We start from the raw sequence: 20,196 nt of genomic DNA on the forward strand, positions 1-20,196 counted from the left end.
ACGTAATTTACAAGTGTTGAAATGTGGCTCAGGCTCATTCCATTGTAGCCATGTTAGTTATACCAATTCTAACGTAGAGTTATAGTCACAAAACCTTCCTTTATTGATGTAGCTTATTTTGCTTAGGGGTTTGTTTTAAATGGTTAAGAACTGTTTTATTTATATGAGCTATGTATTTACTTTGGGGCAAAGGAGTTGACAGTATAGCTGCAGCAGCCAATAACTCTTAGCCAGGGTTGCAGCTGAGAGGCTTAAAATCTTTTTTGACTGAAACAGAGAAGCTCCATCTTCAGAACTACTCTCATACTCCATTTGTCACCAGTTTTGGCTAGATAAAGTACAGAAAGGCAATAAATCCCAGACACCGCGTTTAAAAATAATTCTGGAGCAATGATTTCTGTCACTGCTAAAATGTAAAATGTGGCCAAGTTTACAGCTACCTGATATGAGAAGTTTTTAGTTATTTCATCCAGAAAATTTCTAAGAGTGGAAAGATTCCTTACTACTTCTATGTGCTATATAATGAAATTCTGTAATGGGGGATATAATAATTTTTCTTTAATGATGTACTCAAACTTATCAGTTGTTAAGTTTTGGAATCCAAATGACTTCCACTATTTTGCTCAAAATTTGGCTTGCTGCAGGAAGTATATTAGTTCAAGTCAAAACTGTAGACTATTTGGATCAGATGCTTGCATTTGGTCCTTTTATATAAAGCTGGGCAGTGTACTTGCTTCAGCAAAAATTGGGGAGAGAAGCAGACATGACAGTAGCCTGAAGGAGACTTTAAATTTATTTTATTTATTTATTTTTATTTTATTTTGAGTATATTAAATGTGTATGAAATAAAACTTATTTTTCTGTATTATAGCTAAATGTATCCAGTGCTAAAAATGGGTAAGAAAAGACAGAGGGAAGGCATGATTTCCGACTCAGTAAGAGCCAGCCTTAGAGCAGGCTGCAGCACTGGGATTTAATGAGCTCTGCATCAACTGGAAAGCCGAGAGATGTTCCCTTTTTCACAGGAGCAAGATCCTACTTCTTATGAGAGACTGGGGCTCACAGCTGCCAGGACCGCTCAGGGAAATAAGAACAGCATGCTGAACTGCAGTGGCTGAGAGGGGCAGGGTTCAGTCCCTGAGCTGTGAGCAGTAACTGTTCAGGCTCAGCAGGAGCAATAGCTCTTGTTGAGTTTCTGTGCGCAGAGTCCCTTCCCTCAAAATTGGCAGTGCACCCACCTTCCATAAAATAAGTGGCAGTCCAGCATATCCTACTTGGAGAGTTGCATATACAATGCAAATCAGTTTAATAATGACTTAGGTTATTAAAGTGTTACTTTAACCTTTTTTTGTAATTTAATCCTTTTTGGTGTGTTACTTCCAACATATATAAATAATGCTGTAGATATCTTGTATTCCCTTAGTTGGGCTCCATGCCTACCCCAATGTTAGATTTTTATGTCACTCATTGTGGCAGCATTTAGAAGGTATTGACACTGGGATGCGCTAGCGTTTTGGACATTGCTGAATATATACTCATCTCTGATCTTTAAATGAAAAATATTTGTTCCATAGGGATAAAACCACGGAAGAGAAAACCTTTTGGTTTATCAGGAATAATGAAAAAAGAAAAAGATACTGAATCTGTGTAAGTATATTTCCAGCTTGAAGCTTTCAGTCCTGTATAGAAACTAATAAAAATGTGGAGATAGGCATTAGAGGATGATTAACAAAAGTAGCAATTTTTATAATAAAAGTTTAAAGGAATGCTATCAGTATGAAAATATTGTAGATATTTAAGATTTTTGTAACTAAAGATATGAAGTGAACAATATAAATGTATTTTTACTAATTTACTCATATATTTCACTGTTTCCCCTGCATAGGTAAGTAGTTGTCCCGTGTGCAGACATTTAAACGCTGTAGGTAATACAATTCTCATATGTACTCCTACCCAAATAGGAGTAGATGTGGAAAAGATACTGTATATCTAAGTGTGTGTTTGCAGAATTGATATTTTAATTATTCTTTTGTTAGAAAAACTTTTATGTGCAGTAGTAGAAGGGCAGAAAAATCTTAGAATATTTTTCCATGAATCGTATGCACATTCGTTTCTGAAAGAATATTATTTTAACTCGTGATTGATATTCGAACTATACCCTTTGTCATATTTGTTGCCCGTGCTCTCTCTCTCTCTCTCAGGAATTAAGACATTCCAGAAAGTGAGTTTGAATAAAAGTTTTAGATGGATTGGTAGTATTCTGTGTATTAGTAATTATGGTTACTATATTTCAGTGTATTTTGTTCAAAATTTGTAGAAGCATTTTCTCAATAGAAGAATTTGATTTAACAGAAAATAGCTTGTAATTTAAAGGAAACTTAGAAATTTAGAAAACTTTTCAAAATGATAATATTTTTAAACATTCTTTTGGGGTTTTTTGCCTCTCTTTTTAAATAATGTGCTTAGAAATTCATGACCTAAGAACAGCAGGTAGTACATGTTTACACATACAGAGTGCAAAAGCCTTATGGCTTACTGTTCTTTTGTTATTTGATTACAGCAATGATGTACTACTAAACAGTACTTTTTGTCCTCTAATGACATTTTGATGTCATTAGAACTCCAAAGTAGTACTTTTTTATTTTTTATTTTACATCAGTCCTTTAGATTTCTATTGAAATATATATTTCTTTTTATATTTCTGTTCTTTCTGTGACTTAATCTCCCCCCAACTCTACCTTCCATACTTTATTATGCTCAAGTAGATGGAGAGACAACTATAAATAGTGTGATCTTGGACAACAGTAATCAGAGAATACTGTTCTATTGCAAGAACTTATTGTGATTTAGTTAAAGTATTTAAACTGGCGTGGTATAAAGATTTGAGAATTTTGGTGTCTTAAATAATTTTAGTGCCATTCTTTACAGTAATCTCATCTCTCTCAAAACATATTTAGAAAAGATTTTTTTTTTTGTGAAGCACAACCATTGCAATATCAAATAGCAGCCAAAAAGTATGTTGTTCAATTGTTAGTCTTTTGACTAACAATTATATTTTGACTTTCATTATATTTTCTTGAAAAGTAGTCTCTTTGGTAGCATTGAGTTCTAATATATATTTAAAAAAAAGGAACTGTCTGCTTTTCTTCTCCAACAAAAAAACTGTTTTGGCCTCTATAGGTTATTACTCAAACTAATTTTATGTCATGTATTAACTTGTTTGCAAATCAGACATCTCCTTCCATCCGTTCTTTGGCAGATGATGACATTTTATCTGGCCTTAGCAAAGATTTAGGGCTGTTAATATCATTTTTATGGATCCAGTAGAATCAAGGAAGTTGCCAAATTGACTCTTTCCAGGTATATCAGTTAGCATATCTTGACTCAGAGATTGTTTTTCCTTGACCTTAACAGAAGAATTTTCTTTGTCACTGAGGGCTGAAGATTGGCTTCTATACGATGTTGAACGCTTCATATCTGTTTATGCTGATCCATTGGATCTGGATACTTTTCCAAAAACTGCTTTTTCCCAAAGATGTTTTATTTAATGTTGAAAGGTAATATGGGGGTCTCACGCTAGAAGTTGTTCTGCATGGCACGATGTCAGACAATGTAAGTTAGTGCAGCTGCTCTGAAATGGGAAAAAAGTTGCCCTACTTTATATGACTTGGACTAAAACTTGATTTATATTGTATTATTTGTATCTATGTATACACACAATACAGAATCGAATAGATACTAAGGTCAGAAAGAAAGCAGTATGACTGTGTGATACTGACCTCCTATATAACACACAGTATAGATTTTTGCAGCTTCTCACATTAATCCTTCTCTAACTTAACAAGAACATCACATTTTACATATTGGGTTTTTAAATAATGGACAATCCATTTTATACCTAAGAAAAATATTCTAATAGTTATCACTTTAAAAAGTTTTATTGCTAGCCCATTTTTTTCTAATTTCATCTTCTGGCTGAGGATCTTGTTTAAGGATTTACGTCACAGAACTCTATTATCAGAAACTTTCTTTGTGAGGGGAAAAAAAAACCAAACCCCTTCTGTTTTAGTTGTTAGCTACAATCCTTAAATTTCCTTAGAGAGTCCTCATTTTCTGGATATGTTACCTTATACTGGAAGTGTGAACTTGTTCTTTCACCTTGAAAGAAAGAAAGATCATGCATCTAGCTATGTAAAAACACAACCATCTAAAACTCAAGTGTCCTTGTTTCCCACATCTCAGCCTTTGATATTTGCAGACTTCACCAGTAATTAGTTTTCCTTTGTATCTTGAGAATGGATCTTGTGAGATCCTCTCAGTGCTTCTCTGAATGCTACTATACTAACAGTTACTTTTTGAGAAATATTAGCTAGCTAGTTTTGAAAGTAATCAATATGAGCTATATTGCTTTCATTGTAGTTTGTCTTGCATCGTCTTTTCACATTTCTTAAGTTTTATGGACTTTAAGCTGTCTTGTTTGTGTTCTACAGATTTTTTTTTTAAATCAGATCTCATAAACTCTGTTCATTATATCTTCTGAGAGAAGTCTAACACTTTGTCTCGTCAAGCTGTAAAATAGCTTTTAAAGTAGCTCTTTATTACTATGAATTTTTCTGAGCCAGCAGGGGGAGGTAAGACTTAAGTCAAATAGAGCACACACTTCTTCTATGTGGTGCCTTTTGGAGAAGGCAGGATCCTTCATCTCACTGCCAGCTCCTTTACAGGCTGTAGTGGGTTCTATATTAATGTTTCCACGTTTGCAAGTTTTCATACCTGTTTTTAAAGACACTGTGGTTTGTACATTTAACCCATTTAGCCTTTCAGAGAAGATAGTTTTGTTTGTTACGAATTTTAATTTTCTTTCTCTTTTTCATAAGCACATCTTCAGGATCTTCCGCTAGACTATGTACAGAGACTGTTGTTCAGTAACGTTTGCACTTGTGGTTTTGTGTCAGGGTGCAGATTACAGAGGCATGTATGATACACAAGTATTTCCATTTATTTTAAGTGCAATTCTTCTGCTACCTGTATAAATCAGTGAGAAAGAATCGATGTCATTCATTTTTGAAAATACCACTCTTTGAATCCAAAAGTTATATTGGAAACAGTTTTAACACTTGAATAATGTATTTGCAAGCATTATCTTTCTGCCAATGACTAAAAGAAAAAAATTGTAGAAAGCACTCTATTATAATTTTTCAAACATCTTCTGGTACTTATTCCTGTTCATTTCTACACTACAACCATCCTTGACAAACATGAATGAAATTCCAAAGAGAGAAGCTCTGAATTTACCATAAGAGTAATCTTAATTGCTTTAAGAACTGTTTGTTGTAGAAAATGATTAACAATTGCATGTAGACAATTCTGTTATGATTGGCAACTGTGATTTATTATACACGTCATCCAAGGAATTGACTCTTAAATTATATTTATCTACATAAAATTGTTGATTATATTTGCCTACAAAGCAAAAGATGATAGGTATTCACAAACGTAATTTTAAATACAGCCTGGTACTCCTGTCTTCCCTCAATTCTTCCCCCTACCCCACTCCCATCTGCTGCCCCAATGTGAGTTAGAGCCATCTTGCAACTTTGAGTTTTTGGTATTTATTGTGCATTTTTCTTCTACAATGTTTTCAGCTTCTTTTATTTAAATTTCCGGCTGTTGAATGCAGATGTGTACTGTACATTTTAAAAGTTTGAGAGGCAAATGGGTCAAATGTTTCAAATTAATTGAAATTATTAAAGGAAGGACAGAACTGATTGAGTAAAATAATTTATGCATTTTATGATTTTACATTTTCCTTTTTTTTTTTTTTTTAATAGGGAATGTCCAGATGCAGACTCGGTTGTAAGTAGGCATATTTCCAACACAAATACGTAAGCTAAAATAAAAGGCTAACCAAGCTTGGTCTTTATCCAGGTCCCACAAATTATTATTACTGTGATACAGGTTTTAATATTTTGATGACATAGTTGAAGTGTTAATTTTGCTGAGAACATAGTCTTAGGCAGCATGCATAAGTGTGTCAGTAGTACATTTATATTTCCTGACAATTTTAGATTGTAAAGAATATGTTTTTACTACAATTATTTGCCACTTTATTTTGAAGGTTCATGGAGTTTTACTTAATTAACTAATGGGTTCTCAGTGTGTTAATCTTTCACGCTACTTTCTTGTGGATGTAGCTTTGCATTCGCATTTTCCTCTCCTTATTACTGTCTCTGTGGAGAATCCTTCTAATATTAATGGAGCTCTGCTTGATTGTTGCCAATAGAGTAGGAATATACATACTTAAATACTGCTTTAAATGAAGAATCTCTAGAGATACTTTATGCATGGTCTGTTTTTCATTGCTATTTTTAGTCTGTGATACATTTTACAATTTTATTTATTAACTTGAAAGAGGAGGCCATTGCAAATGAAATTGCTATGTTAATATTTTTTTTTATTTCTGAATTGAGCCTTTTGTATTTACTTAAATGTAGATGTCATCTTGAATTATATGTACAGAGTGTGTGACTCCATATGGCTACAGCAGGGAAATGTTTACAGAATGATTGAAGTGATTTTCTGTAGACTGATTTGTTTTTCAGTAGGCTTATTTAGATGTCAATTATATTAAACAGCTTAATTTTCCAGGTTCGCTAGTCAAATAAATTTTCTTTTTTGCATTCAATATCTGTGAGTTTTAGTACCTAATATTAGAAAAAAAATTAGCAGCTTCATTTAAAAAACTCTAGTAGAAGTATCTTTCTAAATAAGCAAGAGAAAGATTTACCAAATAATCAAGTATATATATTTGAACAGCTTGGTAAACATAGTTTGAGACAGGCTTTTTTTCCTGTAGAGTCACCTTAATTTCAAAGCAGATTTCTTTTCTTGGTGCATTTAAAGTAAAGTACCTTAGAATTATCCCTAGAATTATCAAGCCCTTAATGGAAATAATGTCTTTTGACAGTTCAGGTTGAATCACTGGAGTGAAACACAACTGGCTTTGATTTGTGGTGTTTATTTGCTTACTTTCTTATTTTGATCCTTATTTTTTTTTAATTACTAATTCAACAGATTCAACTGTAAACATGTCTGACATTATTTCTGGCTGCATGGGGCACACCGTATGAACATATAAGTGAATTGCTCTGTCTAGATGTAGTTTATACATGGTAAAAAACTAATTTTCATAGTGCCTAACGACAAAAGTGATATGTTGGACTTCAGAATATGGTCTATCATTTCTCCTTGCTTTTCACAAGCAACAGTGTTATTCCAAATGGCAGAATCTTTTCATAACAGAAGCCATTGAAGTCACTGCCATGAAAAATGGTGCAGAGTACCGTGGCTGAGATTCATTCACCCCTTATGATCGACTCATCCCCAGAGTGCTCTTATATTCTAAGGCTGGCAGCCTTCTCTGGAAGGTCCCTTTTCAGATACTTTTCATTTCCTTTGTCTTTTACTTGAAGATTTCCTTTCTGTTTCATTTTTCAAACTTGATTTAAATAGTTATTGCTATCTGTGTTGGTATCTCTATGATGATTCGCTTTGTGTACATCTTTGTAGTATTTATATGTTTCAGAAAGTTGAACTTGAAAAAGTTTTTGAACTTGGAAAAGCAAAACAGTGTAACATAGAAAGCAATTGTCACTTTTGTGTGGTCAATAGGCCAAAGGCCAGCCCTCAGAAAATGCAGCTTCTTTAAGGTGTCCCAGTTACCGTTTTGGTTAGCTCTGGTCAAAAATCTCAATGTGTCTTTTATATTATTAACCTGACCTTTTTCCAAAAGTTCATTTTTATTTATTTGTCAAGAATCTTAATCATTGTCCTTTTGTGTGAAAGGAATGTAAGAGGTAATCACTCTGCAATTATTTACAGTTACAAGGGCGGAGATGAATATATTGAAATTTTAAAAATTAAGGCTCTAGTAAGAACTGAATTCAATACCTTATCAGCCAATCCTACATGATATTGTGGATCTCTGAATATATACTGTGTAGCCAGGTCCATTAGGGCCTTCCCACTAGCTGAAAATATATAATGCGGTGTATTCTAACTTACGTTACTTCTCTGTTTTCACAAACAAAACAGTGAGATGGTCCTAAGATGTGTTTTGTTAAACAGTGGAAGTTCTTGAATTTACCTGTGGAAAACTGTCTGCGTGTCCTCATCCTGATTTATAGCTGCTAGGTTATATGTATTGAAAAACATAATTTTAATACATATAAATAAAGTGTTAATTTCTATTCAGAAATTTTGTAACAGCTATAGGAGGTTTTTTTATGATCATGAATAGGAAGGCAGCTGTGGTCTAGGAACTGGTGTCTCTGGAAAAGGTTGACTGTTTCAATAAGCAATCTCTATGTAAATATAGATTACAGTATGGCAGAAGATTTAAAACTCCTGCTCTATTGTATGGCAATCTAGACATGCAACTGTGCCTTTAAATTAAGCCTTGATAATTAAGAAAAATGTGTAGTTAAGTGTGTGTACAAGGGATAGAGGTGGCATCCGAAGCTTGATTCATATGCATTTATTACCTAACAAGTAGTTCTATGAGCAGAACTAGCTGTCTTGTTTCCCATGGATTTTCTGTGTCTCTAGGGACTGGCCATCTTCTGTCTGTAGGAGGATATGAGCTCTAGTTTTTTGTCTGGTGAGGGCATTTATACTTCTGCTGTGGTCCAGTGAGATCTGAGTGTGGATTGCAGCCTTTCCCATGGTTGAGATACCTGCAGTCTCTGTCTTCTATTTGACTGCCTATTTTCATGAAGACTGTAGTAATATAATTATCTCTGAGTCCTCTGTTCTGTCTGCCAAATTCATTTGAAGTTGTCCAGTAAGTTCAAAAGTATTTAAGGGGAGCCACTGACACATAGAGTATGATGCTGATACTTTTTTCACAGAAAACTAAAAGGTAAAACTGAGGCATCCAAATCTTTTCAATAACATACTTACATATGTAACATAATTAAGTATAGTAATTAATGATCATAGAGTCATTACAGAATTAGACACCTTTTTATTGCTAGGGAATGACTGATTGAATTTGGAACAGTCATACTCTTAACTTGTGGGACCCAAGTGTAAGCTTAGTGATGTTCATGTTTTGTTTTGTTTGGGTTTTTTGTTTGCTTGTTTGTTTGGGTGTTTTTTTTTTTTTTCATTTTGTAATGTTTAATTCTGGCATATTTTGAATAGCAGCTGTTGAAACAGGTATAAGGCTTTGTAGTCACAGGATAAGACAGGAGCACTTTGAGTACCTGTTTTTCTTTCTTTCTGCATCCCAGGCAATGGAAGACAGTGACTGGCTCCTCTCTCCTTTGTCTTTGGGATTTATGCATCCTAAAGAGAGGAGGTTAAGAATAGGTCACATCTCTGTCTCTACCTACTGAGCTAAATTTACATCCCAAAGATGTCAAAGGTGGAGAGGCCTCTTTTTTCCTGTTCCAGCTTCATCTGCTTACCTTGAGGTTGCTTTGGTCCTCCTCTGGTTGCACAGGAAGTCTAATCCAGTTCAGTAAAATGGTAGAAAGTTAATCTTGCAAAAAAAGAAATAATGAGCTCAGCAGTATCTTGAAGCATGCCCTCAGGAAAACTTCATAAAGGAAGTCCTGTAACCTAGGAGAAGAGAAAATAGGCAAAAATCAAGCTGAACTCCAGTTAAGGTTTCTTTCTTCTTGACCCTGTGACCAAGCTGGGAACTGTGCTAACATTGCTGATAAAGGGCAAAATGAAGTAGCTAGACTGTTGTGTACTCCAAATGTTCTTGCACTTTATGTGTACCGCAGAGGAATCAGTAACGTGGACGGGGTGACTTCTGTTGCTTTTGTACAGAGCAAAGAATCTGACCCAAAGTATTGATTGGAATTCTTCTAAAAATAAGTTTTAGGGATAGAATGTTTACTCCTCAGGCTTTTTGTATAGGCAGTTTTATTTTGCTATCTATTTTGTCCTTATATTTTATTTCTTTAAAAATTATTCACCCCAGAAAGCTTTTAGAACATATGGGTGTAAAGACAGAGTTATAAAGCCCAGTTTTTGGAATGTGTTTTTAAAGTTATTTATTACCTTAATCAGGACTATGTTGTGTTACATCTGTGAACCTGGGGAAAACTCTGTTTTTGTAGCTGTATATTTGATTGTTCAGCAGAACCTCTGAGAATGTGAGAGCTTGTCAGTAACCCAAGGAAGTCCACCTCTCCAGTGACTTCCACAGCGTTCAAGTCACATTCATGTTGGGCTTTTCTTTCCACTCTAAAGACTACAAATTAAAGTGTTTGGGTAGGGCGGCTAGACCTTCATCTCCAAATTATATTAGTAATTATTACTTATAGAAAACCAAAGTTTGTAAAGATCTTCAGCCTTCTTCAGCCTCAGCTGAAGTTCGGAAATGACACACGTATATAGGGAGGTTATATTTTTTCCGCAGTTCACCAGGCTGGGCAAATCACCTCTTGACTGCTGTGTGCCTGGCACTTAAAAGATGCACCATGATCCACCACGTTACATGTTGTTCTGTCTTTGCAGGAGGGAGACTTAATCAAGTAAATATACATGGCTTTGTTCAGATTTGTGAACATGTATCTCACCCAAATGACTGTCTTCTGCTGCTGTTACATAATAAATTAGTAAATAAAATTCTGATATTTCAGGAAGGTGAACTATTCACCAAGAAAAGATATATTTTGAAATTGCTACTTAATTTGGAAGTAAGATTTTGAGATACCGTTTTGCTGGTGTGTGACACAATTTGTCTTTGTCAATACAAAGATACATTAAAGATCTTTTCCACCCTTTCGTCCTACTAGTGTACATATAAATTCAGAAATTTGGCAGCTACTGTCATTTTTCCTGGGTGTCCTCAGTACTAATATTCTTTACATATCTGGCCTGGCTGGGGGAAAAAAAAAAAAGTAAATGTTGTGTATTTAAAGTTTTTTGTTTTTTTTCAATTCCTCTTAACCATGAATGATCCTTATGTATTGAAAATTGCCTATTGTGACCACTGAAATTTGTTCAGAATTCAGAAGTTGTAGTATTATAGGAACACATACCTACCCTCTAGCTATATGGTTTTGTTCTGTTTACTTTGATGTCAAGTTTCATTAGTATTTTTGGAGTTATAAACAAGGTTAGCCTGAGGTCAAGCGTAGTTAAGAACACTGATTTGAGCAAGTGGAGCTAAGGTACTGGACCGTGTGATCCTACTCTTATTACTTTTTGCGTGTTTGCTTCTTTTTTTAATCACAGAGTGATGAAGACCAGCTCTTCTAGGGTTTTTTTTTCAAAACAGAAATTGAAACTAGATGTTCCATATTTTAAGGCTTGCACTTAAGGATTATTTTTTTGATAGAATTTGATGCACAATTTAATTAGGTACCTTATTAATTACATCTCTTACACAATATTGTATTTCTTGCTCCCTTTAGCAAGGTTTGATCCTTACCTTAGAAGGTTTGATCTGTATTTAAATTTCATTTAATTCCATTTAATTCAGAAGTCTTACATTTAGAGCGCTATACAAAGGAAAATCTTTCTCAGTGAAATATGAGATATCCCATTTGTGATACCTATAAAAGAAATAGAGGGCAAAAAAAGAAATAGAAACAATGTTATCTTTGTCAGTAACTCAAAAGCTATTCAGGGTGAATATTTCTTTAAATTTTGTTTTGAATTTTAGGTGAAGTTAAGTGTCTGTTCGCTAGCTGAAGTCTCCAGTACGTCATTTTCTGTCTTTTGGCCGTAATATGTATTTCTCTTTTAGTCAAACTGTCTTCTGGTGCTTACTTTCTAAATTACCTGGTGCTTTTCCTTACTTAATAGAATAAGGATAAACTGATATGTTAGAATAAACCATTTTGTACATAAATCTTGCCATTTTTAATGAGAAATTTATAGCGAGTAATATCATTACATTTTGAAGAGATCTGGTTTTATGTTTTTTGTAATTACTATTGCATCTCAGCAGTTCGTGTGGACTATGGCTACAGAGTCGTTAGTGGGTTTTTACTCTTGTATTCCTCTATTTTGAACGGGGGAAACTATCTACATTTATGTCTATTCCTTTATAAGTAGTATACATGTGAGTATGATTTTTTTTGATATAAATTTAGATTATTCTATTAGAGAATTAGCTTATCATATTAAAGATTGTTTTCCTTTCTCCCAAAGCACCTTTATGAAGCCAAGTGCTTAGCTAAAATCCCTAAATGATTTCTAATGAAATTATCTTCAATCTACATTTAGTTGTCTGCAAGAACAAAATAGCTGAACTAGATGGAAATTCTTGGATGCTTATTAGCTTTAAAAATCCAGGACAGTGCTGGTCATGTGTAAATTAAAATTTGAGAACTTGATTTTGAGCACTCCTATTGTAAGATTTTAGGTTTCATTGATGCTTTTTGAACTAATTTCAATGTTCTTTGCTAAAGCAACAGTACAAGCTTTGCTGTCTTTAAAAGGGGGAGAGAGCAAGTTGCATCCTGTGTAACTTGGAATGTTTTTGCTTGTGTATTAAAGTATTGACTAGTACTTCATAAAGGTTATGCTCCTGCACCATCAAAACCTCCACTGGTTTAGCTGAAAGAATTAGAAGCAGAAATTAGGAAAATATTTGGGGCCAAGAGAATCGTAGGCTTAAATAACATTTAGAATTAAAGCTAGAATATTTAAAATCTAAAATACCACACTTTAAAATATTAAACAGTATATTTTATATTGTAATTAAAAATGCAAAATATTTAAAATATGCAATGTCCTAATTAAATACTTTATAAAATATAAAGCTTCTGTTGGCTTCTGACCTTTTTGATAAATACCAGTAAATGCAGGCTCATTAGAACTTGTCAGTTCTTGGTGGGAATTTGGAGGTTGTTTTGTCACGTTCTGTTCTGAAGGGGTCTTATCTGTCACACAGCTTCTGAACTGTAAAGCATAACTGGAGATAACTGTGTAACAATTAATAGTGAATAACTATTTTTTTATTGTTTCTAGAATATTCCTGATGTAGATGATGAAGGATACAGCATTAAGCCAGAAGCAACACAAAATATCCTTTTGATTTTTATTTTCTTTAGTTGTCTGATGGGGTTTTTTTTTACAATTCTTTGAAGAGGTGAAGTACTGATTAAAGTGTTAGCAAAGGAAGATGAAATCCATGCTCATGTTACAACTTTGTATGTTTGTAGCTTCCAGAGAAAGTACAAAGTTTTGTCTATCCTAAATTTTGTGAGTTTGTGCATGTAAATACTGGAGGGACTTTTTGAAAAGAACATTTAGATGAAATGTTTTAGAAACTTTAAGAGAAATATTTTAACCTGTAGTGTATATAAATAAATAAATAGAAGTCTGAACAAAAAATTTGAAGGTGACCATGCAGATTTTTCTCCATGAAAAGCTTTCACAGGGTTTGTAAAACAGTATTTTCTTTTAAGCCTGCTGAGGGGTTATTTGTATTGTATTGTATTGTATACCTGCACCCGCCCCCCTTTTTCATAACATCATTAAAAAGATTGGGAGCTCCAACAGTCTAGAAGTAGAATTTCTGTTATGTAATGAAGTCATTCCACCACATGCTGTTTCTAATTGGTGCTTTTATTGTATTTTTAATAATAGATTTTATATGTAGAATAGGCTTTTGTTAGGAGTCTTTTCTATGGAGGCTCATGGTTTTCACTGCTCTTCTTTTGAAGGAAAAGATTCTTGTCCTTTTCTCCCATCAGAAACAGGGAAGCTATACTCCAGAGTTAGAATAGTTGCCATAGATCTAAGCAAGCCTCTTATGGTAGAAAGATAGCTACTTTTTGGAAATGTACTTTCTTATTTAGGGGAAACTACAGGTAAAGTAAAAAGTAAACCTAAACTTTGCAATTATCATAAGCTGCTAAATTTTTTAACCAGTCAAAAGTGGAGATCAGTCCATCATCACAGATTCTCTGTTTTCATCAACTTTGAAGAATATGCTTCTATTGCTCCCAGCAGATTCCTGTGCTGATTGGGGAAAAAAAAAAAAAAAAAAAAAGTGTTCTCTCTTATTTACAAAATCAATATAAAAGTAAAAGACTTATCCAGCTTTGTGAGGGGCATTATTTCATCCCTGCATCCCTACATCCATGCCTTGTAAAGAATTCATGCTGGCATCCTTATCTCCATTATTCTTTCTGCCGAGAAGAAATAGAAAAGGCCATACGTCTAGTGAAGCAGCTCAGTGATTTGCAATCTCTGTACTTCCGCTTCTGAAAATCTTGACTGAATTCAGAAGTCATCGGTTCCCTTCCTCTCCCCACCTCACCCCCCAGCAGCCTCCAGGACTAAATTTTTATTCTGTTGAAAGGAACTCTTAAGATGATTTGCTGGAGGACTTTGTTTTATAAGTGCTGTAATTGCAGTTAGTCTTATGAAGGCCAGTCTTCAGTGTTGGAAAAACTGATTCTAAAAATCACTGCTTGACCTCTCGGTACATGGCATTTGAGTCTAAATTGATTTTTGCCAGTAACAGTTTAATAGACGTAGTATCTCAAAGATCAGCTCATGCCACTTTAGAAGAGTGCATGTAACAGCCTGATTTGTGAGAATCTGAGTAACAACTTCCAAGGTAAGAGATCTTTTAGTGAAATTAAAATCACTTATCTTTATAAGTATCTTTTTCATATGTGAGCCATATGAAGATGTTCATATGTTCCATATGTTCCCATCCTCATATCTCAGGGATTCATATCTCCTCTATCTCAGTTGAATTGGATTTTAACTATCTTATGTTTCAGGGGTAAGCTTTGTCAAGGAATATATTCAAGAGATTACATTCAGATGGCTAGCATATTTCCAAGTGAAAATAACAGAAGTAAGGTATAGACTATATGTTCTTCACCTGGATAACAAGAAAGTTCTATGCTTTTGAGTAGAGGAAATTTTTCAAATTATTTTTGTCAAAACAACATCTTTAAAAACTGTTGGCGTAGGCCTTTCAGAGCTTTGTTCAGTGCAGTTCCTCTGCATGTGAAGAACCAAATCTAGCTTCATCTGTAGATTTTTGCTTATTTTGAGCACTGAGTTGTTCTCCTTGTCATCCTTTTCTAGTCAAGGATGACAGTCCTTTAAGCTGCTAATAGTAAGTACTGTGCAGCCTTCTGTGTAATTAGCATCTTCTGTTGCAAATTTTCATTGCCATTCTGCAAAAACGACATGTAATGGAGGCTGCTGCTGCTTCTACTGTATGCTTGTTAACTGCCACAGGTATTGCACTGTTGTTTGAAAGTTCAGTGTTTCCCCTCACTTGATTTAAAAAATTTCTATAATGCATGCCTTTTCCTTAAGTGCATTAGCTGAATATCACAAATATCAATATCACAAATCATAAATTTAAAATGCAGAATCATTGTTACTGTTTCATTTGTCCTGTTGCCTTCAAATATGCAGACCTTTGGTTATGGAATAATGCCTTCCATAACAGAATACTATTATGAAGATGAATGGAATATAAAGGCCAGAATATAACTTTGAGGTATAAATATTGACCAGTGGATGTATCTGAAGTGTCTATATAAGTACACAAAGAGCTTTGTCAGCAGTATTTATCTGTGATGTTTACCTGATATGTGGATTTTGTAGCAAGTATGTAAGAAATAGATTAAGCAGATGAATTTGAAATGCTTCTGCCTTAACTGAGAAAAACATACCAAAGAGAACCACTTCTATTCATCCAGTGATTCTGACTCTGAAGAGGATGAACCCAGGAGGTTTCATGTAGAAATAAAACCTGTACAGCCAAATCATAGCTCTCAATGCACAATGGCTTCCTTGGATGAATTAAAAGTATCTATAGGAAACATCGCTCTTTCTCCAGCAGTATCTGTAAGTAATTTTGTTTCTCATATTTCTAATTACTATTCGAATAAAAGTGGTAAGTAATATTTAGTGCAAACATACATTTAACTGTTCAGAATTTATTCTAGATTTCTTTGACGATTATTTTTCTTGTGCACTAAGCTGTCTTCAATATACTTTATCGCAATGTAATGTTAAGTAATTCTCTCTTTTCAGATTTTTAGCTTTACTTTTGAGTCTTTGCAGTGTTCAGTCCTTTTCTTTCTGCTGATGCCACTGCAGTAGATTTTAATAAATGTGGAGTTACCATAGCTTTTAGCATAGTTTACTGAGTAGTATTAAGAAATAAACTTCTAAAACAGATCATATGCAAATACGTGTGATTTTTTGCAGCACGATTTTATTTATGTACTCCCACCAAGCCACAGAATGATTCTTTATACCAAAGAGTGATATTATAAATAAACAGCTTTAAATTTTGTCAGCACAATATTCAGATCAAAATACAGATGGCTTTGTTTTTAAGGAAAATATGCATAATATATTAAAACATTAATGATTCTTTTTCCCATTTTTCTTCACATTTTGAAAGCAGAGACACAGTCCTGTAAGTACAGAATGACATTTTATTGTTATTTGTAATTAAAATTGAGTAACTGTAGTTTGTAAGGGAGTTACTGGGAAGACTTAAGAATATGTCTATTCCTATCTGTCAGACATGTTGTGTGATAGGAAAGCTGTTAAATTTTAATGACCTTTCCTGTAAAGGGATTTAATAATACTTACTGAGGCCTTGATTGTACAATTTTACATTAATCTTTCTAAAGAACATGAAGAATCCAGCAAGATGGCACTGTAGAAAGGTGTAGAATTGCATTATTTTTTGAATTGCATATGAACAGAATTGGGTCAAATTCTAAGTACTTAAGAGCTTCAGTAGCATTTCTGTCTCTATTTTATATATCTAAGTTGCTTTATTTCCATAGTAGTATCTCAGATATACAAGTATAGTTAGTCAACTCCCCATTATCTGCAGAAACCTAAGATGCATATAAACATGAGTGCAGGATACCTGTAAGCCTGGCTAACTTTTAGGGGTTCAACAGAGGGAAAAAAAAAAAAAAAAAAAAAAAAAAAGTCAAACATGCTTCTGACAGGGGCATGTAGCAGTCTCAGGTCTGCAGAGCCCGTTGCTGTATGAACACATAGAAGCCCAATGGTGGAGAAGTAATCTGAACAAACCTGTGATTACCGTTTTGTAACAGAGCTGTTATACTTAAAAGGGGTTAATTTTCTAGAAGTTACTCCTCGGCCAATTTTCAATTCTTCGTTTTTTTTCAGCTGTCACCTGCTAACTCACTTCCAATTTTATATGCTGTTTTTCTATTTGCTTCTCCCAGATTTTCTTTAGTCCCGTGCTTGCCTACAGTGGCCCAGTAATATTTGTATTTCCTGTTCCTTCTGTCTGCTCCAGGCAGTCTTTGCTCCTGCCTTTACTTATCCATGTGCATCCAAGAGTGCACTGCTTGCTCTGTCCTGGCTCATGTTCTGGTCATGCTTCTGCAGGCTCCAGAGTGTTTTCCCTGGCACTGAGAGCAAAATATCTAATGGGAAATTAAAGTGGAAAGATGAACTCTGGAAATATTAAGTGTTTTAACTGACAATTTGTAAAAATTTATTTCTACTTCTTTTGTCTATTTCAGGCACAAATGAATCGAAATTCATCCAGTAAGTGTGAATCTTTTAACTGTTAGTCTGATTACACTAGTGTTTTTAACTTAGCATAAACTTTTTTTACTGTTAAAGAATAACATTAAAGTTTCTCTTATCAGTTCTAGGCACCTTAATAATACCTGTCTTTGAATTACCACAGTAAATTCAAAGGAAAAAATTAAGTCATTTGGTCAAACATTCAAATTAGCTATTAGAAGGCACCCGCAGATCTCTTGATTTTCTATAGACACAGCTGTTCCCTGTTCTGAGACAGTGTTGGAGGAACACATTCCAGACACAAAGGGGAGACCCGGTGGAAATGACTCTTGTGTTAGTTCTTAAATCCCTTTCAGCCTCTCAAGTTTAGTATGATCCACAACCAGCAAAGTTCGCACTCTCTCTCAATTTTATGGTCAAACCCTGCTTGTAATACTCCCATGGAGATAGAGGATAAAGCATTAGTCTCTAGCCTTCCTCCCCCCTCCCCCCCCAAGTGGAAAACCAGGCCAGATCAAATAGTGGTTTATTGAAGAGTAAAACTGATACAAGCTATATAAGTTAAGAAAGAACCTTCAAATGATCAGTGTTTCCTCCCAAAATGCATTGCTTTGTGTTGTCCTTTCCTTTTAGAAGGTATTTTAGGAGCACCTGAATTTGTGTCACCACAAATAACACATTTTCTCATTTCCATTTTACTAATTCATGATTAATTTTGATCTGCAACTGTTAACTTTTAATATCTTTTTATAATGAAGCTAAATGTTTTTATTAATCAAGTGTTTCAGCTTTGGTCATAATTTTGTATCTTTTGCTTAGGTGAAGAGTTAACGAAATCAAAGCTTTCTGCTCCAACTAATGAGTGAGTTCAACTTTTAAAATTACACCAAATGCACTTTGGGGAGAATTTGGTCTTGTTTTAATCCAAGACTCAGAAACTCATTGCAAGTATCAACTGACTGGGCTGGGTATTTATTGGGTAATTGTATATCTATTGCCTTGTAAAAGTTAATGAGTAATTATATAGCAATGGAGAATTCTGTTCTTCAACTTTGTTTTTCTTCCTGTGTACTTGTTTTCACCTTCTTATATACTTGCTTCATTGTCATCTGTCTCAATTTATATTTATAATTACATGATTACTAAACATGGGCTTTATTTTAAAATCTCAACTTTTAAATAAAACAGATTTAGTTTCTATCAACAATTGTATAGTATTTCCTAAGATAACAAACCCAAACTTTGGACAGGTCTGTATACAAGTCTCATATGTATATATATAGAAACAAATCAATTTGAATACATATGTTCTGTTGACATGAAAATGGACATTATGGAATATATCTACACATGAACTTGTGCCAAGGTAATAGAAAGTATCAATTCAAATAGTTTATTTATGTGTAAATCAGTTTCTTGCAATCTGTGGGTAGTTTTTATTTTTAGATTCAAAGACTGTAACTAACATAGGAGGTGAATTACCAAATTTATAATTTGATTATTATGAATATATACACCTTTCATTTATATTCCAATTGCAACTCTTGCTATAGAAAGGGGAACAGTGACCTACTGGCATGGGACCCACTCTTTAGCAGTTCTCTTGAATCTTCTTCTTCAGCCTCCTTGGTGTCCTCATCCTCCTCAGGTAAAATATTTGATAGCAGAAAATGTATTCTGCATATTCTTTGGGATGTTCTGTTGGGTTTTTTTTAGCCATTGTAAGGGAATGCACTTTGATTAGTAGGGTTGAGAGTTTAAATGGAGCTTCTCTCAGCAATGGCGAGTTATGCTGTGCACAGGGATGGATGTGTTTCCTTTCTCCAGGAAAGCCTATCAAGCTGTGAGCTGTCTAGTACAAGGCAGCCATGGAGTTTGGCCGCAGGGAACTTGTTTCCTATAGGAAAAATGATTCTGTTGGGAAACGTGTGAGCAGAATCCAGGGGAGTGGGAGAAAACCTTCCCCTGGAATTAAGGGGAAGTTCCTGGCTGAGGGAGTGTGCAGGAACTGGTTGAGAGGGCCAGGAAGATGCTGTACGGGAAATTTGACTGCAGGATTTTGTAGGATATTAGTGTGGGCAGGACACTGGCAGGCTTTCCTGGGACTTGCTTTTTTAAAAAAATAAATACATGAATACATAAATATTTTAAAAATTGATGGAGTAGGCAATATTGATTGTTACACTCAAAAGACAGCAAGGGAAAGGGAGACCAGAGACTATGAGTGGGAGTATTTTGTTGTTGTTGTTGTTTTTGGAAGAGGCTAAGAGGAGGGAAGGCTGAAAAAGTAGTTAGGAAAAAGGAAGGGAAGACCCAACAAAAACACATCTTACTGCTATGTTAGGACTCCTTTACTAAAAGTATTTACTTAAATTATTTATCGATCTTACAGACTGAAGAGTAGTAAGAAAGTGTACATGTAAAAATAGGGGAATTCAGCACAGGCAATATTAATTCTTCTCAAGCATAGAAACACCTTTCAACAGGAATCAGCATTGTTATACAATCATTGGGGTTTAAGTGAAAGTTATTCTTCCATTAAAAAATTGTGTTCCTTAAAAGTTATGTTTTATAATAACAAATCTAGCTTACTGAAGTCAGTAGATCATCTCTTCCTCACTTTGGTAGCCAGTTGGATTATTAGATAGTGGGTCTAAA

At 34.3% G+C, this 20,196-nt stretch overlaps 1 protein-coding gene across 4 annotated transcripts in view; it reads left to right on the forward strand.

Annotated features, from left to right (window-relative positions):
* FCHO2 (FCH and mu domain containing endocytic adaptor 2) overlaps window positions 1-20,196 on the forward strand; it is an 85,609-nt gene that overhangs the window by 44,050 nt on the left and 21,363 nt on the right. For 2 of the 4 annotated variants that reach the window (XM_062600420.1, XM_062600422.1), the window contains exons 10-17: window positions 1,575-1,647; window positions 5,832-5,856; window positions 13,000-13,054; window positions 15,677-15,855; window positions 16,421-16,435; window positions 17,532-17,556; window positions 18,358-18,400; window positions 19,092-19,186. In XM_062600420.1, the coding sequence (XP_062456404.1) occupies window positions 1,575-1,647; window positions 5,832-5,856; window positions 13,000-13,054; window positions 15,677-15,855; window positions 16,421-16,435; window positions 17,532-17,556; window positions 18,358-18,400; window positions 19,092-19,186 (510 nt within the window). The remainder of the gene's footprint in view (window positions 1-1,574; window positions 1,648-5,831; window positions 5,857-12,999; window positions 13,055-15,676; window positions 15,856-16,420; window positions 16,436-17,531; window positions 17,557-18,357; window positions 18,401-19,091; window positions 19,187-20,196) is intronic. The other 2 variants (XM_062600421.1, XM_062600423.1) reach the window with 1 other exon arrangement.

This window comes from Rhea pennata, chromosome Z (genome assembly GCF_028389875.1).
Source record: "Rhea pennata isolate bPtePen1 chromosome Z, bPtePen1.pri, whole genome shotgun sequence".
Lineage (NCBI taxonomy): Eukaryota > Metazoa > Chordata > Aves > Rheiformes > Rheidae > Rhea > Rhea pennata.